The 24,224-nt window shown below is 44.6% G+C and overlaps 1 protein-coding gene across 1 annotated transcript in view; it reads right to left on the reverse strand.

The window, feature by feature from the left end:
- Positions 1–22,852, reverse strand: part of LOC133130569 (TBC1 domain family member 10B-like) — a 28,664-nt gene extending 5,812 nt beyond the window's left edge. Inside the window, exons 1-9 of the mRNA XM_061245233.1 lie at positions 22,650–22,852; positions 11,820–11,893; positions 8,978–9,063; positions 8,422–8,461; positions 8,034–8,114; positions 7,317–7,424; positions 5,367–5,476; positions 1,523–1,571; positions 317–437 (exon numbers count right to left, since the gene is read on the reverse strand). Of these exons, the coding sequence (XP_061101217.1) occupies positions 317–437; positions 1,523–1,571; positions 5,367–5,476; positions 7,317–7,424; positions 8,034–8,114; positions 8,422–8,461; positions 8,978–9,063; positions 11,820–11,885 (661 nt within the window). The 5' untranslated portion in view covers positions 11,886–11,893; positions 22,650–22,852. The remainder of the gene's footprint in view (positions 1–316; positions 438–1,522; positions 1,572–5,366; positions 5,477–7,316; positions 7,425–8,033; positions 8,115–8,421; positions 8,462–8,977; positions 9,064–11,819; positions 11,894–22,649) is intronic.
- Between the last annotated feature and the right edge of the window lie 1,372 nt (positions 22,853–24,224).

The following is a 24,224-nucleotide window of genomic DNA, read 5'->3' on the forward strand; positions in this document are numbered from 1 at the left end:
CCACAAAAGACCTGAAATAGCCTTTCACTAGAACACTGACTTAAAATACCCATTCACAACAACACTGACTGGAAAGAGCCCTTCACTACAACACTGACCACAGCCCTTCACTGTAGTGTCAGTATTTGGTCAGTACCCGGCTCAGCACACTTCGGTCATCTATAACGGGTCAGTTGTGAGCTCACCATGTGCTCAATGGTGGACTTACTGTGGTGGACTCACAGGAGTGGACTCACTGTGTATAGCCGGTTTGTTATTGGTCAGTAGTAGTCTCACTGTGTACAGGCGGTATGTGATTGGTCTGTAGCAAGCTCACCATGCATGGCATGTTTGTGATTGGTCAGGAGCTGGGACAGGGCCCAGAAGGCTTCCTCCTCATTCAGGAACATCAGCAGGATAGCAGCCACCTGGCTCATCCCCTGGCAGTAACTCACCTCCTGCGGGGGGCAAAGGGGCGTGGTCAACAGTCTCACCATGCTACTGACTCTATAATGGCCTCACAACAATTCTTAAGGAGACCCTTTAAGCTACTTCACTACATTACTGCATTTTTGGTACTGTAAAGACAGTATTGATTTTCAAATTAAAATATAAACCACTTCTAAAATCTCATTAACTGCCATTAACTGAGATGCAATACGAGGAAAGAACATTATGCCTGCACTGCATTGACAGTGCTTATATAAGCTACACCATGCTGACACGCTTCTGGGTCTACAGTGAGAAATGAGAACAGGACATTAAGCACTTACTCTGCATCTTACACCTCAAGGCCCACCTGACTCACACACACAAACACACACACACTCACATTTTCATTCTTTATTTAGGTCCACATTTGCAAAATGCATTATAAGGGCCCAACTATATTTCAGTTGCATTCTGATACCAGTAAAATCTATCAAACAATATGCAGAATAGATATAGGCATCTCAATTGCTCCAGCAAAAAGATTATGGGCATAGAAAACATCTTCTTCCCCATGTACAGTGACTGCCTATAATGGAGGAGACTGAGCAATACTCTCTTTCGCTTTGCTCTTCCTTTAGTCAGCCCAAGTACTCTCAGAGCTCTGACCACTAGAGCCAGTGGACATGGTCTAAACATCCAAATATATTACCGAGTGCAGTTTTGTTAGGTATGCTAGAATCGAAGGCACAGCCAACTTCCAGAAGGAACACCTCTCTATGGTCTTCATCAATCATAGTGAGATCCGGTTTGCTTCCAGTTACCTTGGAAAATTGATGGAGGTACACTCACACTCACACTCACAGACTTGCAGTCGCTCACTCACAAACACTCACACACAAACACAGATTGGAGCACGGCAGTTTAAAACCAGGCCTTTCACTGCAATACTGGCCCCGAAACAGCCCTTCACTCCCGTGTGACCCTGAGCCATGCAAGGCCGTGTGTTTCTCCCTGAAGATGGCCAGACAGCCCCACACCCAGATAAAAGCATGGAAACGCCACCGAGCTGGCACCCAGCAGCCGTGTTACGTAAGGAGCGGGGGATACACACCGTGTTGTAAACGGAGTAGGCGGCCAGCACGTGGAACAGGGCCTGCTGCCTGTGGAGGGAAGAGAGGCTGATCATTCCCACACAAATCACACTCATGCCTTCCACCATCTTACAAACACCTCGCACCATACAGGAACCATGTTCAAGGATCCGTTTCACTGTTACAAGCCTCTAATTCCTGCCATACTGGGTTGTTTTGACAATGGATTTGCATGGGGGAAAAAGGTTTTAAATACAGTGCCTGGAGAAGTACTTGATGTTAGCAGGTGGGAGAAGGTAAATGCAAGGCAGCAGCCTACATGACACGATAGCCACGCCGCACAATGACAATGGCATCGCTGGACCTGATTGAAAAATGGCCGAGCTCTATCAAGAACTGACCTTCTTCGCTCCCTGCTAAAGAAAAATAGCTTTTTTCATATTTGGGGATTTTCTGTGAGGCTTTAGGGACTGCAGGGTATCTGTCCTTTCAAGGGCCGTGGGAACAACCGTTCTGCTCTCTCTGTCTCACGCCCCAGCAGCTGCTGAGCTGAAAACTCCCCGATCAACCGATTTTTGGTCTCAACCCGTTTTCAATCGTATTCCTCGATTAACAAGTATGCCTACAATCGGAATAATCCATTAGCAGGTAAACACACAGCTTCTTCACGTCATTTTAGGGAGATTGAATTATAAATTCCATGTTAGTTTTGGCACAACCTCAAATAAAGAACAGTTAAACCAAGCCTGCATTTCAAGATCATTTAAATTTCAAAATCTACATATTGCAGATATTTGGCATGAACATTCTTCTCAATCAAGCAATCACTTCCATGACCCACCCATACTGATCACAGTTCCACACTGATCTGTATTAAAACAGGGACTAACTCCATAAAAACAAGCTCTCCAGATCAGTCTTACATGAAACACACATACATAAATTTATCACAAAATCATGTGCTACATGTACTGTGAAGCAGCTGGGCTGTAGCTATGAGTCATGACACTCCTGAAAACACACGTATTGTTCTCTGCACAGCAGAAACCTTTACAGCACCCCACTCCTGCGAAGCCTGGCCTCGTCTCTGTTAAAGTATACATGAGGCTCTGTGAATGTGCTAGACTTTCCACTCCACTTCCACAGCTGATGACATCACCACAGCTCTGCCCTGCACTCAGCACAGCGGAGCTTACCAAAAATGGCCAGCGCGAGAGAGAGAGAGAGAGAGAGAGAGAGACAAAGAGAAGGAGAGAGTGAGAGAGCGAGAGAGAGCGAGCGAGAGTGAGAGAGACCGAGAGGGAAAGAGAGAGAGACAGAGGGAGAGCGAGAGAGACAGAGAGAGGGAGAGTGAGAGAGACCGAGAGACCTAGAGAGGGAAAGAGAGGGAGAGAGAGAGACAGAGAGAGACAAAGAGAAGGAGAGTGATAGAGCGAGAGAGAGCAAGCGAGAGTGAGAGACCGAGAGAGGGAAAGAGAGGGAGAGAGGGAGAGAAAGAGTGAGAGAGGGAGAGAGCGAAAGAGCAAAAGAGAGAGAGAGGGAGAAAGGGAGAGAGAGAGCTAAGGGTGGGAGGGAGAGGGAAGGAGAGGGATGGAAAGCAGGGAGAGTTGCAGGAGAATGTCCTTTATGAGAGAGGAGGATAGAGAAAGGGAAAGAGGGAGAGAGAAGGAAATGAACGGGAAGGGAGAGGAGGAGAAGGTGAGGGGCAAAGAGAAAGAGGGACAGCTTGATTATGGTAAAGAGTAAGTGTCAGATATGGGACAAAGCGGCAGGGACACGCGAGCAGCAGAATACTTTAAAAAGGGCTTTCTGCGTGACGGATTAAGTGCGCGGCTTATCCGCATTTGTCACTTCAAACAAAGTGCTTCAGAGAGGGGATTTACAGAGGAATGGCTTTTTTTCTGCTGTGTTAAAAGATATAATGCAACAATTAGGAGGCCCCCCTGGGGGATATTATAGAGACAGAGCCTATTCAGAGACAGGAAAAGCTCCTAAAAATACACACTGTTCCCAGCTGCTGAGGGAGACCAGAGAGAGCGGAATGGCACAGTGTTTTTGTATTTTGCCCGATTAGCTCCGATATTTGTTTGTGATTGTGACATACACTGTGTGTGACTCTACAGTAAAGCCAGATCTTTTATGTCATAAAGAAGACTATACTTTTTTATAAGTTTCTATATATTTTAAAATTGCATGTTGTCTTATTTGTCCGATGAATCCCCAAAGAAGACTATTGCAAAAATGCATTGCTTTTAAACAATAAAATAACTTTGGTCTTCCTGTGCACTTGCAGCCGGAGTTGTTCCTCTCTGTAGCAGGGCTCCATGTTGTGTCCCCTTCCGCTGACCGGTGGACAAAGAGCACACACAGCCAGAGAGAGCACACACAGCCACATACAGCCACAGCGAGCACCCACACATCCACAGAGAGCACACACACAGCCACAGAGAGCACACACAGCCACAAAGAGCACACACAGCCAGAGAGAGCACACACAGCCACATACAGCCACAGCGAGCACCCACACATCCACAGAGAGCACACACAGCAACATAGAGCACACACAGCCACAGCGAGCACCCACACATCCACAGAGAGCATACACAGCAACAGAGAGCACACACATCCACAGAGAGCACACACACAGCCATAGTGAGCACACACACAGCCATAGCGAGCACCCACACATCCACAGAGAGCACACACACAGCCATAGTGAGCACACACAGCCACAGAGAGCACACGCAGCAACATAGAGCACACACACAGCAACATAGAGCGCACACACAGCCACAGAGAACACCCACACAGCCAGAGAGCACACACAACCACAGAGAACACCCACACAGCCAGAGAGCACACACAGCCACAGAGAGCACACACATCCACAGAGAGCACACACATCCACAGAGAGCACACACACAGCCACAGAGAGCACACACAGCCACAGAGAGGAAACAGCCAGGTTTCAGCGCCATTCATTCATTGTCTTCATTCATTTCTTCTACCAGTTTTCTAACCAAAAACTACCAACTGCAAATACATGTACACACTCACCAAGCATTTTATTAGGAACATTTTTACTTTTATTATTATTACACCCACTTATTCATGCGATTATCTAATCAGCCAATTGTGTGGCAGCAGTGCATTGCATACAATCATGTCGATACGGGTCAGGAGCTTCAGTTCATATTCAGATCAACCATTAGAATGGAGACGAAATGTGATCTAAGTGACTTTGACCATGAAATGATTGTTGGTGGCAGACAGGGTGGTTTGAGTATCTCAGAAACTGCTGATCTCCTGGGATTTTCACGCACGCTAGTCTCTAGAGTTTGCAAAGAATAATGCAAAAAACAAAAATCCAGTGAGCAGCAGTTCTGCAGACAGAAACGCCTTGTTGATGGGAGATGTCAGAGGAGAACGGCCAGACTGGTTCAAGCTGACAGGAAGGTGACAGTAATGCAAGTAACCACACATATAACAGTGGTATGCAGAAGAGCGTCTCTGAACACACAATGCATCATAACAATAGCGTATAGGCTACAGCAGGACATATATATATATATATATATATATATATATATACACACACGCACACTTTAAACTAGAAGATGATTTATTAACCCTGTAGAAGAGATGACGAGTGCAGCTGCTTAAATAAGCCAAACCACCAGGGGGCGCTGCTCATATCAGAGAGAACGCTCCCCACACACAAATGTTTGACTAGCAGGTTTACAAATATGTAATTTTCTTAAAACCTTACATGGACTTACTGTGCATGCACACACGCACACACACACACACACACACACACACACACACTCACTTGGGTGCATAAACATAGAGGTGGTCACTCACTTGACTCCAAAGCGATCCAGAAACATGATATGGTTTCGAAAGGTCCTGTTTACATCAAGGTCGATCTGTTTGATTTCAGTGGAGTAGCTTCTGGCTTGTTCTTTCATTTTCTAAAACAATAAGAAACAGAAATATGAACAGTTCAAAGAGTTCAGTTCTATTGTTCAGGAACAGGGCGATGCTTAAAATACCACCTACACAGCCACTCCACAGAAATAGCGCCAGCAAGTGAATAATGGCCTCAATTCTGGATTAGTATTTGTGAGTGTTAAAATGCAGTGGGATTTAAATATTGCCGTTATTGGAGATTATGGTTTGAAATATTTCCTACAAACAGCATCTCTGCAACCCAGTGAAAGGCATGGCCCAGTAAAAATAATTGGAGTACCTGCCCACCCAGATCCACCTTCACCGCACAAGCGCTGCCCTAAAGTCAGCTCACACCATTACATGTGTACAGTAAACAGACACAGGGCACTGTGTGTGTGTGTGTGTGTGTGTGTGTGTGTGTGTGTATGAATCCCCTCACAGGGAGACAAGGACCTGACATCATTGACTCACTGAGTCAACCTATCCCTGGACCCTGCACAATACTACCCTAACTGTAGCTCTACCCTGCACAATACTACCCCAGCTACAGGCGCAACCAGCACAATACTACCCCAGCTACAGGCCCAACCTGCACAATACTACCCCCAACCACTGCCCCAACCTGCACAATACTACCCCATCTACAGGCCCAACCAGCACAATACTACCCCAGCTACAGACCCAACCTGCACAATACTACCCCAGCTACAGGCCCAACCTGCACAATACTACCCCCAACCACTGCCCCAACATGCACAATACTACCCCATCTACAGGCCCAACCTGCACAATACTACCCCAGCTACAGGCCCAACCTGCACAATACTACCCCCAACCACTGCCCCAACATGCACAATACTACCCCATCTACAGGCCCAACCAGCACAATACTACCCCAGCTACAGACCCAACCTGCACAATACTACCCCCAACCACTGCCCCAACCTGCACAATACTACCCCACCTACAGACCCAACCTGCACAATACTACCCCAGCTACAGGCCCAACCTGCACAATACTACCCCCAACCACTGCCCCAACCTGCACAATACTACCCCATCTACAGGCCCAACCTGCACAATACTACCCCAGCTACAGGCCCAACCTGCACAATACTACCCCCAACCACTGCCCCAACCTGCACAATACTACCCCATCTACAGACCAAACCTGCACAATACTACCCCAGCTACAGACCCAACCGGCACAATACTACCCCAGCTACAGGCCCAACCTGCACAATACTACCCCCAACCACTGCCCCAACCTGCACAATACTACCCCATCTACAGACCAAACCTGCACAATACTACCCCAGCTACAGACCCAACCTGCACAATACTACCCCCAACCACTGCCCCAACCTGCACAATACTACCCCATCTACAGACCCAACCTGCACAATACTACCCCAGCTACAGGCCCAACCTGCACAATACTACCCCCAACCACTGCCCCAACATGCACAATACTACCCCATCTACAGGCCCAACCTGCACAATACTACCCCAGCTACAGGCCCAACCTGCACAATACTACCCCCAACCACTGCCCCAACCTGCACAATACTACCCCATCTACAGACCAAACCTGCACAATACTACCCCAGCTACAGGCCCAACCTGCACAATACTACCCCCAACCACTGCCCCAACCTGCACAATACTACCCCATCTACAGACCAAACCTGCACAATACTACCCCAGCTACAGGCCCAACCTGCACAATACTACCCCCAACCACTGCCCCAACCTGCACAATACAAACCTACAGCCGCGTGTGCGTGTGCGTGTGCGCGTGTGGGTGTGCGTGCGTGTGTGGGTGCGTGTGCGTGTGCGTGTGCGTGTGCGTGTGCATACCTCATATTTCCCATTGTTGTCATTCTTCACCTTCTCCACATCCAGCAGCAGTGACCAGGCCTGCCCTCGCAGCTGCAGAGGAATCCCCTTATACACCCTGCGTGACATCTGAGAGGGAGAGGGAGAGGGGGAGAGAGAGAGAGAGAGAGAGAGAGAGAGAGAGAGAGAGAGAGAGAGAGAGAGAGAGAGAGAGAGAGAGAGAGAGAGAGAGAGAGAGAGAGAGAGAGAGAGAGAGAGAGAGAGAGAGAGAGAGAGAGAGAGAGATGGTTACTGGCTGTGCAGAGAGGGATATATTTCAGTAATTCAGGTGGCAGTGTTGGTGGTTATAGGCTGTGCAGAGAGGGATATATTTCAGTAATTCAGGTGGCAGTGTTGGTGGTAACTGGCTGTGCAGAGAGGGATATATTTTAGTAATTCAGGTGGCAGTGTTGGTGGTTACTGGCTGTGCAGAGAGGGATATATTTTAGTAATTCAGGTGGCAGTGTTGGTGGTTATTGGCTGTGCAGAGAGGGATATATTTCAGTAATTCAGGTGGCAGTGTTGGTGGTAACTGTACTGTGCAGAGAGGGATATATTTTAGTAATTCAGGTGGCAGTGTTGGTGGTTATTGGCTGTGCAGAGAGGGATATATTTCAGTAATTCAGGTGGCAGTGTTGGTGGTAACTGGCTAAGCAGAGAGCGATATATTTCAGTATTTCAGGTGGCTTGCTTGCTGACCCTCTCACTGTTCCTGTACTTGTCCCATTTCTGCACCATTTTCAGCCATTTCTGCACACGCTCCATCTCCTGCTGCTTATTCTGCGGAGAAAAGGAAACACAGTTGTGTTTACATAACCCAGTGTGTTTAATGCAAGAGTGTGAGTCGTGTTCAGTTGTGAGAGTTGTGTTCAGACAGCCCAGTGTGTTTAATGCAAGAGTGTGAGATGTATTCAGTTGTGAGAGTTGTGTTTATATAGTGTGTGTTCAATGTATCTGAATGTGACTTGTGTTCAGTTGTGAGAGTTGTGTTCAGATAGCCCACTGTGTGTTCAATGCATGCGTATGTGAGTTGTGTTCAGTTGTTTGAGTTGTCTTTATAGACCCCACTCGCCTGCCCTCCTCTCACCTTGTCCTCCAGTGCACTGGGGATGGGCAGCTCTTCTTCACTGTTAGGAGAAATGAAACATGCAGGTTAAAATGAAGGTTACTGCATTCTGTAAGGGCTGAGGAAATAAACGCTAACGCAAACTTCTTTTCATCACTTCTGTGCACTTCAGCATGCACTTGGCTCACAGACACAATCAGCTGAATCAGTGTATCTGCCTGGCTGAGAACTGCTCTTCTGCAGTGATGGATGTGGCCCTCACTGACCCTCTGCTGCTGTGCTCCAGTTAGCCCCAACATGGCAGTGCTCCAGGGCTAAAGCCTTTCTATTGTGTATACCAGGGGATCCACACATGCAAAAACACACGGACCCAAGCACAAAGGCACATAGACACAAGAAGAAAATACACATAGACACAGGCACACAGGCACAGACACACAGATACAGGCACAGACATAGATACACAGACACACAGATAAACTGGCACAGGCACACAGACAGAGACACACAAATACAAACACACGGACACACAGACATACGGAGATGATGCAATTGCGAGAGACAGCTCCAGACTTACTGCATGAAGCCAAAGCGATCCGTGACCTTGTAGATGCTGTAGTCAGCATCTTCCCAGGGGTTGATGTGTGCCCCCTCGTGCCTGCCCTGTGAAACCAGGAAATCACAATGACACAATGAGAGCCAGGCGAGGTCTCCCACACACAAACACTCAACCAGGCCGTCAACCTGAAAACCAAGCAAAATCACCCACAAACAAACACACAACCAGGCCCCTCAACCTGAAAACCAAGTCAGGTCTCCCACACACAAACACTCAACCAGGCCGTCAACCTGAAAACCAAGTCAGGTCTCCCACAAACCAACACTCATCCAGGCCCTGAACCTGAAAATGAAGTCAGGTCTCCCACAAACACTCAACCAGGCCCTGAACCTGAAAACCAAGTGAAACCACCCACAAACAAACACTCAACCAGGCCGTCAACCTGAAAACCAAGTCAGGTCTCCCACAAACAAACACTCAACCAGGCCCTTAACCTGAAAATCAAGTCAGCTCTCCCACAAACACTCAACCAGGCCCTCAACCTGAAAACCAAGTGAAATCACCCACAAACAAACACTCAACCAGGCCCTCAACCTGAAAACCAAGTCAGGTCTCCCACAAACAAACACTCAACCAGGCCGTCAACCTGAAAACCAAGTCAGGTCTCCCACAAACAAACACTCAACCAGGCCGTCAACCTGAAAACCAAGTCAGGTCTCCCACAAACAAACACTCAACCAGGCCCTCAACCTGAAAACCAAGTGAAATCACCCACAAACAAACACTCAACCAGGCCGTCAACCTGAAAACCAAGTCAGGTCTCCCACAAACAAACACTCAACCCGGCCCTCAACCTGAAAACCAAGTGAAACCACCCACAAACAAACACTCAACCAGGCCGTCAACCTGAAAACCAAATGAAGTCTCCCACAAACACTCAACCAGGCCCTGAAGTGTCACACCCACAGCGTGCCGTTAGTGCCGAGCATTCTGCTGGGTGGGCTGAGAGAATGCCACCTGCTCTAGTGTTTCTTTTTTTAATGGTATGAACTGAATGCGGGTTGTCTGAATGACCGTGCACTTTAATGCTGTAGACCTGGTTCCTACAGAGAATGGCAAGCTTTGGGGCCATTGGCGATGCGGACACGCTCTGAATCTGAATCCTGACCGTGCTGGACCCGACCCTGGCTGGCAGTCCAGCGGAGAGGTGGACACATGACCGTGCTGCTGACCTGCTCGGGGTGGAGATGCAGTGCATTCTTCCCATCGATCAAAGACAATAAACACCCAATACCACAGGAAATACAAATGATAACAGCTAAATAACCCTGGCATTTGGGTCTGAAATGTAGTCCATTTCTTTCACTTTGTTCTTCAGTGGCCATGGTGCCCTCTTGGTCAAAGCAGTGTTGTAAACCACAGCTATCATTTCACATTTTGCTTGTCACTTTTCATATTTCTGGAAATGGTCAGCAATGTTAAAATTAGGCCTCGGGAGGCTATTTAGTTGGATGCCCATATAAGGCATCCGTCTAATATCCAGCCAAACATTTTCCATGGGTGAGAGTTTCTCACAGAAATACAAGTACCTTTTTATAAACCATTTGCTACCAAAATATCAGAAGTAATTTAGAGTCATTTAAAAATGTTATGACTTAGTATTCGTCAATATATTCTTTCAACCTGTGGATGGAGAGAGACATGTTCTCTGTGACAGACAATCTTGAATCTCTGTGTGTGTTACTGCAACAACAGAGTTGGCTCACATCCCATCTACTACAAACACAAACAGGACAGCACTGTTCTGATCTGACAAAATGCCCAATCACACAGTCCTTACTCAATTGTGCTTTATCTAACTGTTGTAATTGACACTCATACATTTTGGGCTAATAGCAATTAGCAGTGGCTATTGTTACTGAATGTGGTAATGACGTCTCACTGTGAGAAACAATCCTGCAGTGTTTGTGAGTGGAGAAGGCCCTCCCCTCTGGGCAGGTTTTCCGTCAGAGCTGTGGCTTTACAGACAGACAGCAGCATGCACAGACACACACTGCTTTTAAACAGAGCAGGTTTCCGTCTTCGAGCACAGCCGCTGCTTTGGTACAATGCGGTCATTAATCTCCCGTGGCGTTAGAGCAACACACAAACAAAAACAATATATGTGCACAGGCAGAGGGGCCCAATTTACAGAATAATTTCAAACGCCTTATTTAACCATTATTCTCTGGCACTGAGCTAACAGCAAATGCAAACGCAAATGCAAATTTCTGCATTTTCTAATATACTGGGTTTTAAAACTATTGTAATCGAATTCTCTTCCATCGGGCTCATTCCACAGAACTACAGACAGAACAGGACCTCTGCTATGTATTAATACCAACATGCCCTTCATGCACCAAAGCCAAAAAGCAGTGGTTTTACTCTCTTCATTCCTTTGAATGTAAAAAACTATTAATAATACGGTCTAGTGCCATTTCTAACCCTGCAAAGCTTCTAAAAACCAGATCTAATTCAAACAGTCTGCACACTATGCAGCCAGTCCAATATAACATAGTATGTAGACAGCACAGTCCTGATATTACATGGCACAAAAACAGCATAGCACATTCTTTATAGTACATGGTACAGCCCCAGAATGGCACAGTCCTTATATTAGTATACCAGCACAGCACAGCTCATACTATATAGCACAATACCAGTATAACTTATTATTTTTAAGGTTATTTTTAAAGCAGGACACTGCAGTTGTGCTCATCAGCAAAGTACTGTGTATTGCATCTACATTAAACAGTACAGTACTCTTAAATTATGTAAATTATGTAAATTATGCTCTGATTCCGGGCACTGCATCACTGACCTTGTCATATTTAGAGATGATGTCAGCACGTTCCTCTGCTATTAAAGTCTCGATGTCTTTCTTCATGTCAGTACCTGAGAGAGAAGAGGCAGGGAGAGAGGTGCGGTTAGTTGTGTTTCAGTCAGAATGGCAGCTGTGCACATAGCGGAACCCCTCTTCCCTCTCTCAGTTCCTAAATCCTCCTCTGTCTCAGCACCAGTGCTCCTGTACGGAGTTAGAGGCAGAACTGCAGAGACCAGCATGTTCACCTGCTGAAAATTCCAGCTAAAATCAGCTGGGATTGTAAACTGGTTTAAGCAGTGTTTTTGACACTTCTAGTTGGTCATAGCTGGTCTGTGGCTGGTCAAAGCTGGTAGAGAAAGCTAAAAGCTGACTATACAGGCTGGTCAGCAGGGTGACCAGCTAAAACTGTCAAGAACACATCTTAAACAAGCTTGGACTCATTTAAACTGTAATTTTCCTCAGGGACGGTTGTACCAGCCATGCATGCAGTGCACAGGGAGCCCTGGAGCTCAACCATGGAAGGGTTTCCCCAGGTTCTGCACCAAAGCTGAATTCAAGAGCACCTCAGCAAACATCAGAGAAAATCAATAAAACCACAGACTCAGATCTCCATGGAAGGGGAAGATAGCACAGTGCGGCTAATTTACAAAGCTGCCATCGTCCAGTCACAGTTACAGCAGGTCAGGTGTAGGCTAGGCTATACCGTGTGAATACCATGGCTCACCACTTCACTCAGTACACAGTCTAGGCCACAGAGATCAGCGTGCAGTCCTGGCGAGTGAGCCACTCATAGGAGCACATGTACCCAGCCGGATGAGAGAATGCCGTCAGTGGAGGTCAATGATTAGATTCAGCTGTCCTACAGCACCAGCACCAGCAGCATCACAAAGCAACACCAAACAAGAGACAAGCAGTCACTGAGACACGGCGCATTCTGTTCCCACAGTCACAAACAGAGAGCCTACAAACCACAGTGCATCTTTCACTTTCACACACTTACCAATATAACCTGCGCGCCATATTTGTTTATTTACCACTACGAACCATTTATAAAACAACGCAGAACAAAGTAGAGTCCTTCAAACGCAGGTATTTCCGTGAGTCGTGGGAGGTATGTTCATGCTGTACAGTGATGGACCTGAATAATAAGCTCTTTCTTTGATGATCAAAGGGCCGAGCACATCTATGGCAGTCTGCATTTGGCTCCTGGGCTGCCAGCTGAATAGCACTGTGCTGCTCTAACAGGATCAACTTCCATGAACACATTAGCCTAGTTGATTATAAAGAGAGTATACTGAAATCTCACATCAGGAGAGCAGGAATGCTAAATACAGGACTAAATTAAGAAAGATCTCTGTTAGTTTAAGAAGCCTGTGCTACTTTGAGCTACCTGAAATGAATGGCAGCAATGGGACAAGCATAAAAAGAGCATTCCATATTGAGACAAACCACACTCGAGAAACTTCCACACTCATCTCTGTGGAAGAGAGTTCCATACTCATCTCTGTGGAAGACGATACCACACTCATCTCTGTGGAAAAGAGTTCCACACTCATCTCTGTGGAAAAGAATTCCATACTCAACTCTGTGGAAGAGGTTACCGCACGCATCTCCGTGGAAGAGACTACCACATGCATCTCTGTCGAAGAGGATACCACACTCATCTCTGTGGGCCACAACCTAACAATCATCCAAAAAGACAGGCAATGGGTTGTTTACTTTCAAGCAGGAAAATAGGTTTTTGGCAAATTCCTTTATGTGTCCTGAGATGGATAATACTAATAGTAACACAACAGAGGCAACATGCATGGCACATGCAGCCCTTTTATCATGTTAAGCTCACACAGCCCTTCACATCTCAACTGTGCAAACCAGCAGGAAGCCATGTACACAAATAAGGGTTACTCATCAGCTCCATCCACATGATGGTTATAGATGCAAGGCACATAACTCACATTTATGTTTGCCAACAAGTTTAGACTCCATAAATCTCGTTCTCTGGCTTTTCGATTAACTGTTGTCACTCATTTAAAGAACTGACCATCTGCTCAACAAGATTTAGCTGTGAAAATATTACAGTCATTCATGACCCAAGGTAAGAATGAGAATGAGACTGAATCCAGAACTGTAATATAAATCTGTCATCGATGCTGTTTGTCCTTTTCAAATGCTATCTAATTTTAAAAAAGGGAATTAGAGAAGAGCAAAGAACAGAAGCTTCTGTATCTCCCAGCCTTAACCTAATCTAGGCAGTAGAACCCGTTTCTACACTCACCTACATACACTACACAGGCTACCACAGTGTCTGTGAGTGACTGCAAGACATCAGGAAACAGAAAATCAACTTCCGCTTACGGTCGCCGCACACACCATGTAGGAGCCATTTCCTCCTGCCGGTAATCAGGGTTGAGGTATAGCGGTCTCACTTACCTCACGGAAACACACTGGGATTTAGGCACAGAGCTGCTTCTCAGACACAAACAGACTCCCTGAAAGATACATTTTGCAGCTCTGTGTGAGGACTGAATGACCGCGCCACAAGACTGAAAGTGTTTGTGGCAATTCAGTACTTTTCTTCCATGTTTACTGGTTTATAATGGCCACGTTGTATTGAGTCTGATACTGTACAATAACTGTAGTGTTTCAATGCTCCTGGCTGCTTAGAAGGTCAGGAAATCAGCCCGTTTACACACACAGCACACAGTACAAGCTCTGGCTATTCCACAGCCCTACACATTATGTCCAGATGCACAGAAGTGTGATTTCCTCCAGCACTGAGCTGGGTAAATGTGTAGATGGGGGGCATGTGAGGATACACAGTAATCTGTATCATGTGTATCAAAAACCTAACAACGGAGAGCAGCTGACATTTAATGACCATTGACTCTAGCTGGTATTTCCATCCTACGGACGCTCACACTACATGCATAGTCACAGGCTATGGCCACAAAGGGTTACCCACTACTGGAGCCATGCCTAAAGATGCCTAAAAATTTTATCAGTTTGATACTCCCGCAAGAGTCACAGATTAGATGAGAACTGAATCGGGAGAGCTGGCCGTCAGATTTTTAAACTGTAAAATCTAGCTATAGTGTGTAGAGCAAGCACTATTCCACAGGCAACAGGCAGCCCCCCTGTGTCTCAGACTGTTCTCAGATGCAGGCTCTTCTGTCCCCCAGACACAGGCTGTTCTACACCACACTACAGACGCTGCGCTCTCAGCGTTTACGACTCACTGCTGACCACTAAACCAAACCTGTCTGCCTGCTCTGTGGGCCTCCAGCTCCAGGGCCGAGCTAAGGCCAAACAGAGAACACTGAGTTTGGGAGTGCACTGCTGCCAGCTCCCCAACAGGAAGGACGTGGAGTGAGCCTGCCCGACACAATGTATCCCAGTACAACACAACATCACAATGCAAGGCCTACGCAACATGACACACTGTAACAGCAGCACAATGCAAGACCTACACAATATGACACACTGTTACACAGCATCACAATGCGAGACCTACACAATATGACACACTGTAACACAGCGTTACAATGCAAGACCTACACAACATGACACACTGTAACACAGTGTCACAATGCAAGGCTACACAACATGACGCACTGTAACACAGCATCACAATGCAAGGCTACACAACATGACCCACTGTAACAGCATAATAATGCAAGACCTACACAACATGACACACTGTAACACAGTGTCACAATGCAAGACCTACACAACATGACCCACTGTAACAGCATAACAATGCAAGACCTACACAACATGACACACTGTAACACAGCGTCACAATGCAAGGCTACACAACATGACTCAGAAACAGTATTCACAACCAAACCCTGTGAATATGAAAGGGGCTTTTTTGCATGAAGGAAATACTGACACACACACTCACTGACCACCGTTCCCCATAACATTCATTACAGTAGCTGCATTTCTGCATTTTTAAAACCCAGAAAGGAACAGCAGAGAAGTGATCTAGGGAGGAGCGGCATAATGCCAGCCAGGTTCCTCCAGCCTCTCTCCCCATCACATGCAAAACCCCCACATGGATCCACTGCAAAGAACAATTCAGTGAAGGGCAATGCCCTGCTTTTATCTTGTTTGCTGCCACCCTATCAGCCATATTAAGTCCTCTCGTGTATTTGTGTATCGTTTAGAGCAAAACAGGCATTGTTGCAGCCAGTGTGCATTCTACCACAGGTGTCCTTCGAAATGACCAAGTGTACCTCGATCCAGAATTTCCAACTTTAGAGGCCGTTTTAGCTTGAGATTAAATGCTCCTCTCTGAAAGAAATCACGTTTTTAGGGTGAGATCATGCATTGCCCTCTATGTAAAAAATCACAATGTGATGGCGTGAGACAGAGCGCGAAAGCGTAAGGCTCGCACCGAGAGCGTGACAGTTGGCAGCTCTGTCTCTCTCCAGCTCTGTCTCTCTCCAGCTCTGTCGCCACCACAAGCTGCTGAGAGCAGAGCTGCTGTTAGTCCACTCGTACGGATTATTTAATAATCATATTACATAAAGCCTTCCCGCGTTAACATCAACAAAACATCAGTGACGAACGGTGAAGAGGGAAGCCGGTGATCCCACTATCTGGCCTTTCAGCAGAAGAGCTGCAGACTCAGTGTGGAAGCAGAAGTACAGCAGGCACGACAGGAATGAGTGAACCTCAATGAGAGGCCACAGGAGCATATCTGCTGTTAGCATGACTGCGACTAAGCATTCCTCAAAGTGCATACTTTTAGCATGGCAAAGCCAATGACACAAGCACAGTAGGACATTGGTATGGCAGGTGCTGCGCTGCATGCATGGTCAGATGGCAAACTAAGCAACTGCGTGTACTGTCATTGTCTCGGATCCAAAATGGCCATCGGTGGCATGGGGAGAGAGGGAAAAAAGGCTGTTTACATGCATCCTATGAACAGAAGAAGGGAGGGGTAGCAAACCAGTTCAGTAGCAGTTCAGTCCATTTTTGTACACATAATTTGACTATAAAATCTGCACTTTTCACAGCTTTCAGAGAGGACCAATAACATTTCCAGTGAAAGAAGCCATCTACACAAATGAATACTAATCTACAAGTGAGTACCAATTTAGGAGGGAAGTTTTCATTTTACTTAAAAATGAAAAATAACATAAACAAGGGGCCTGCCTGATGGCTCATCTGATCAAGTCACTGTTCCAGTGCGTGAGTGGGCGGGCCGCACAGTCTAAATAGCATCTCCAGGGCTGAAACATTCCATAACTGCTTATATAACCATGGAGTGTGAAACTGAAAGGAATAAAGTCGCATTGCTTTAATGTATCAGTTTATTTCACAGTGCATATTGGTAACATTTCTGTGAATGTATCAGAGTTAGCCAGGGAGGCTAATTTTCATCTGTAGTCCGTGTTTTGCCTGTCGGAGATGAGTGGAGCACCCGGAGGAAACCAGCTCAGAGAACATGCAAACTCCACACAGAGAGGATCCAGGCCGACCGATACTCAAACTGAGAACCTCCTTCTGGCGAGGCAACAGTGCTAACCACTGCACCGCCAAATAATTGATGGTGATATTTTTTTGTTCCATTGGTGATTTGTGACAGACACTTTGAAGGGCAGATTGCCTGGAACAGTCGCACACAGAAACCCTGCCTACGTCTTGCCTTGGCAGCGGAATAATTTATGACAGCCTGTCAGATATGCTATTAGCACGTACACAAAGGATCGTATTGAGCCATGTGAGAAACATGAAAACCAGCCATTAAAGAGCAAAGACGAACTAGGTCTAAATGAGACTGTTCATTTGAGCGCCAGCAGAAACATAACGACATTGTGATAGTGCCACATTAATTGATGACATCAATTAATCACCAGAACCTATGCATAGATACATGATAGTATTGTTCAGCCATTTAAATGTATTATTATTTTTTTTAATCTTGTATCTCACACAGAAACAACAACAAGTTAATATTATACAATGAGTCTTGTTGGACTGTGGGTTTAATCATTGGCAGTACCATACTGATACTACAGAACTTGCTCATGTTTATTTTGTCTTATTTCATGCTGAACAGCTTCGGTATAAAGACTTGTGCCCATGCCCATGTGCAAACTCATTTATACTCACAGTGTGGTCAAGACTCAAACACTTACAGAATGGGTCGGGACTCATTTATACTTAAGGAATGGGTCAGAACTCAAATACTTCCAGAATAGGCCAGGACCCATTTACACTCAAAATGTGGGTCAGGACTCATTTATACTAAAAGACTGGGTCAGGACTAATTTATACTCACAATGTGGGTCAGGACTAATTTATACTTAAAGACTGGGTCAGGACTCATTTATACTAACAGTGTGGGTCAGGACTCATTTATACTCACAATGTGGGTCAGGACTCATTTTCCATAAATCACTCAAAATGTGAACTAAAAATGTGTTCCTTTAAAAAAAATGGCTACTCCTTGCAGAGTAAATATTCTCATAAAGGTTTTATTAGCTGATGTTGTAAATCAAGAGAATCTTTCATTTTCAATTCAATTTATCGCAATCCACAAAACACTATACAAAAATATCACATCATCAACATTAATTGAGTGTGACAAAACAAGTGTGAACAGCACAGTGTTCTGCTAGAGGAAATGTGCCATGTTCATTGGAGGGGGAGGAAGCGGGAATGATCACTGCAGACAACAGAAAACACATCTCAGCTGGAGGCTCCAGCAGTTTTCAATGTCTCATCGAAAAGCAGCTTGCATTAAAACTCCAATGTCACACAGCTAGCATGCACCATATGATCACGAGGGGCAGTGAGCTTTATGTAAACAGAGGATTAATTCATCTTTTGAAAATTAAATTGCATGGCCAGACTTACCAATAAATGACTATAAAATAACATAATCACGTATGGGATTGGGTTGATTGGCTGCGAGGTATGAAAACGATGACTCACCATAAAATTATTGTTTTACATACTGGTATTACTAGAGGCCCTGTGCAAAGAACAAAGAAAATATTTATCTTAACTGTACAACAGCTACCTTTCCAGCTGCAGGCACCAGGTTTAAAGCATCACGCATGAATCCCACGCCCTCTGACCTGAAAATCTCTGGTATTCAAAGGAGGATTGGTATTAAACCTAGGCTAGCAGCCAAGATAAATATTTTACTATTCATGCATCTAACTATCTAGCTAACTATATGGATGGCTCAGAAATGAGAGCTGAGCTTTTAATTAAATATATTTATCATACAAGGTGTTGGCATTCAGAGTAACAATTTAGATAAGTCTAATCATATTTTCCCCCACAAATCTATGAAAACGGAGGACATACTGCCAGAGAATGTAATGGAAAGTTTTTGCTGAATCTAGAGAGAGGGTTTTCCAAATGTTTACGTGAGTGAACATTTAAATCCTCCGAATAAAAAGAGCATGGAAAGCAAAACCCTCCTTTTAAGCGGACTGCCACAACTGAGCCAAAGGCAAAAGGCAAAAGTCAAAGGCAATCCCGGTTGTAGTAAGATTACAAATCACTGAACAAGATAGGCTATTCATATTCAGCTAAGTACAATAGTACAATAAGACACCCAAAAACGCAAACCCAAACATTCACTAATTACAGGCCTTAAACCTAGTGTAAAACATTATGAAAGTTTTACCAACTGAATGACTGAATGGCAGAAGATATGTGTGGAATCTCTTTAGAAGGACTGCCAGGAATCCCAAAGCAAGCATTTGGAATTAGCTCAGCAGTAACAGGAATGTCTCCATCCCGTTCCCCGCTGATATCCCCATACCATGAGCATGAGTACTTTCAAGTTGAGGACAGCATATACACCAGATTCCAAAAACGAAATATTCCTTACAAGCCTATTTGCATCAACATTAGCAGCAATGGACATGACAAGTGGCAGGACTGAGATGTAGCCAACCAGTTGTAGTCCAATGCAGCACACTGCCTTCACAAAACATTCTTCTGAAAATTAACTTTTAACCACTAAACCAGTAGTCCTCACTCTGGTTCTGGAGTGAGTCTGCTGGTTGTTACTCAGCAGTTAATTGATCCATTAAATCAGTTATACTTTTAATCTGCTTCACATCATTCCTTTGGTATAAATAGTAGCAGATTATGTAGACTTAAAGATCACGAAACAAAGTAGAGAAGCTGTTGGTATGGGTGATTTGCTGGCTGTACTGCATCTCAAATGAAGTGAAAGCATGAGGCAGGATGTGGTCTGCAGCGGATGGTCATCACATAGCTCAAACAGTCAAAGATAAAACGCTGCTTTCTTAAATTGCTCACTCAAGCCAAAGAAAAGGTGTGTTCTGGGACTGAATCAGAGTGATACGCTCACATAAGACACCCATTACATTATGTTACGCATGTTATGATCCCATCCAGAGTGACACAAGCAGCTACAGGTACACAGGATGGCACACAGGAAGTGACATCACATGCTGCCTGCCACTATAGAAAAAGCTGAAGCCTCATCCTGCAGTGGAGGATCTTTGACTCATACACAACTTGGCCAACAAAAGGATCGCGTTTCTGGGAAGCTCTCAGATAAACCTTTCAGTGATGCGCAGAGCATTTCTGATAGTCTGTCAGAGTCTGTGCAAAAACTAAAACATTTTCAATCCAGAGTCTGCAACAAGAAAAAAAAATTTTTCCAGTTCCACAGAAAATTATCAAAGCGGAAACTTGTCATCTGTAGTAAAACTTGGGACAGTATAGTTCAAAAGTAAAGATGGGCAAGGCAGAAATCATCCATTTAGCTGGGAATAATCCCCTCCCCAAGGTTCAAACAAGCCCCAGCTGGACCCGAGTCAGTCTTAATTCATAAACTGGAATTATGCAGTAAGATGCTTTCAGTTAACCTTATAAAGGGGCCTGGTATGACACACGGAGCCGTCAGTGGCCTAGTTCTGCTGCGGGAACATCTGTGGAGGGAAAGCCAGGGGACGCACACTCGTCAGCGCTTAATTCAGGTTACTAGCCTGCCCTGATGAAGAAGATGCTTGTGCTAGGTTTATTCATCCTGTCCAAGTCACACTCACAGTTCTAAAGAGGAGAACACATGCCAATGTTATATCTTTTCATGGGGCCCAAAATCTCTGGAGGCACCCCTGCCATTCAGATATTCAATCGCAACAGATTCTATAGCAAGCCTTTGCAACAAACAACACAACTCTAAACTACTTCAAATCACATACCCACAAGCAGGCATACATGCATTCTTGCGAGCGCACACACACACACACAGAGCATTATGTTATCAATGGCTTGAAGAACTATTGTAACAGTTTCACCAAACATTTAGTCACAGGAAGCAGCAGCTAGTGAGCGAACCAAACATACTTCCTGCTTTGGGTCTCCAAATCATTCACAGCTGGCTATGCTACAGATAAGAAACAATAAGATTATATCTTTACATTAGTGAAAGCAACTTATGTTTAATGCCATACAAGTTTCGGCTGAATTAGCTGTAGTCGCGTGTTTTATTACACGCAAATTACGACGTCTTAACGTTAAAGGTAATCCAAGTGCATATGCAAAACATATTGTTTACATGCCTGATGAAAAATCCAGCTATGACCTGCTCTAAAGACCTGTTTCAAAACATAGCTTGAGCTGGTCAAGCCATGTTGATTAAGTAATTTAGCTGGTCTAACTAGTCAACCAGCTAACCATTATTTCAAAATCAAGCTTGAGCTTTTTTCTTTTCTTTTTTCAACAGGGATAAGTTCTTCAGCTAGTTAAGGTCTTCAAAGAGACATCAGTATGACCTTTGTGGGGATATTAATGATGTCTATTCTGATATTGATAAAACATTACCGTCACGACCGGCAGCTGGAGGTACAGGCAACCAAGGGAGTTCATAGACATTTTTCACGACCCTCAAAACAACATTGTTAATTTAGGAAGTACTTAAACACTATTTAGACAAACACGTTGCTTGTTTTACCTTGGATTTGACATGCAGTTAATTGCGTGCTTGCCATTTATTTTAAAGCTGGTTAACCACCACTGTCCTTCAAGACAGATGTGGCAGCCGTGCGTGCGCACTGTTAGGTGATGCTAATAGCTATCCACATTAAAAAATGCATGTTATTTAGGCTATGTAATTTAGTAAGTCAGCAGCTGCTGGTAAACCGTGTCTTAGTTCGAATTTCCATTTAGCAAGAGAATAATTATCCCCTCGCGATTAGTGAAGTGGAAAGAGCTGGCTAAATTAGCTAACGTTAGCATGGCTACGGTATTGAACAGGCTAACATTACCTAACTTAGATGGTGCTAGCTAATCCATTGTTTTACTTGCATAGTCTACATAAAAATGAAAAGTAGCTGTTGGCTAGTTATGAGGTGTTTTTGTTTTAAACGTGGCTAGTACAGCTAACGTTAGCTAGTTAGTTATGTTTCAAAATGCCTATGATTTTGTAGCTAGCTTGCTGCTACAATTAGCAAGCAAGATAGTCTAGCTAGCGAATGAATGTGGCATGTATAGGAAAGTACATGAGCTAGCTATGCTTTGTACAACTGGTATGGTAACAGAATGAACGATAGCTACCAAACGTTAAGGAAAACCAACGATTTCGTTTTTCATTTTATATTCATAAATTTAATCAACCACAATGTTATAAGTACGTTATCTTGCCAGTTACTATCAAACTAGCAACAAGAACGCATACAACAAGGGTGGCAAGCCGAGTCTAACATTGGCTAGTAATGAGCCTTGTTTCCGAGCTGTGTAAGTGCATTTTAAATAATGTGGGATAAAAATACACCACCCGTGCATATGAAACAACCACCCAAACAAAAATACATTGATTACCGTTATTGTTCCTTTTCTGCGCCGTCCGTGCAGTAAAAAGGGTCCTCCTTTTTCATTATTTGCTCATTCAGATGGATCCAGAGAAGCTGTCACCAGGAAAGCAGCGTTCTGCTATGACAAGATGAGAAGCTTCAGTTCCACACAGTGCGAATGCAACGATGCCACCTAGACATCCTCAAACCAGCAGATGCTGAGATGCTACAACATCAGGAGCTGGTCAGAGTCGGCCAACGGGACAAAGTAGCCAGTAAAATAATGGCAGCTGGCGAGCTGGACGCACAATACGCTCGCATTCACAACAATACGAGAAGCTTAACTTAATTACATAGCTTGCTGGAATTATATGTCTATATTTTGTATAAACCGAGTATACTTAATTTTTAAACAGCTAAACAATTAATTGTGTACGCCTGCATGAAGGACAAACAGATACAGTGCGTGTTCTTCCTTACGTGTATACGCCTTCAAGATGCCAACCACTTTTTCTACGACGCGGTAAATTATAGCAGCCGTCTGAGCGTTAATGCCAGAAAGAAAGTAAAATAATTATCAAACCTCCGTTGGAGTGGGTTGTGCAGCCTACCCCAAGTTCATAAACCGTGGTTATAGGTCACCATTGCCACTGTAATTGCGAGTGGGTCCTTCTACGATCTTCTGTGTTCATGTGTGTGTAGTATTTCATTGGGCTATGTACAATGTGTGGTTGTGGTATTTCATTAAAACAGCGACTTCAGGTGTTTATCAAAGCTAATCACGTCTAACCAATGTATAGCAACCAATCTAAGCCACATTACCTCACTTCTGAATTAAACAGTCCTATTTTAAACAAAAGCCACCCAATTTCTCCTCAATTTTTGGGGAACTTTCACTTCATTATTAGAAGCATCACTGGAGGATTTGTAATGTAATTGGCAGGAAACTTAAGATGACAAAACATAATAAGTTGCAAATGGGTTTAAGTTTAGGACATTATCATGAGGCGTTCGGATACTTTATCTTCTTTGCTTTTATATGGGGGCTGGAGTACCTCCTGCAATCCCCACCCCCCATATATACACTCAGTGAGCACTTTATTAGGTATTTGTTAAACTTATTCTTTTAGACTTACTGGTCTGTTGCTGCTGTTGCCTATCCACTTAAGAGGTTTGACGCGTTGTGTGTTCAGGGATGCTCTTCTGCATACCACTGTTGTAATGTGTGGTTATTTACGTTACTGTCACCTTTCTGTCAGCTTTGACCACTCAGGCCCTTCTCTAATGACCTCTCTCATTAACAAGGTGTTTTTTCCTGCAGAACTGCTGCTCACTTAACATTTTATGCACTGTTATGCATGAAAATTCCAGGGAATCAGTAGTTTCTGAGATATTCAAATCATCCTGTATGGCACCAACAGTCATTCCACGGTCAAAGTCACTTAGATCATATTTCTTCCCCATTCTGACATTTGGTCTGAAAAATGGATGCATGTTTTTATGTATTCAGTATAATATGTGCATTAACAAGCTGGTGTACAGGTCTACCTAATAAAGTGCTCAGTGAGTGAATTTCACAGTATTAAATCACAGCATGTGGTCC

Source organism: Conger conger, chromosome 6, assembly GCF_963514075.1.
Source record: "Conger conger chromosome 6, fConCon1.1, whole genome shotgun sequence".
NCBI lineage: Eukaryota > Metazoa > Chordata > Actinopteri > Anguilliformes > Congridae > Conger > Conger conger.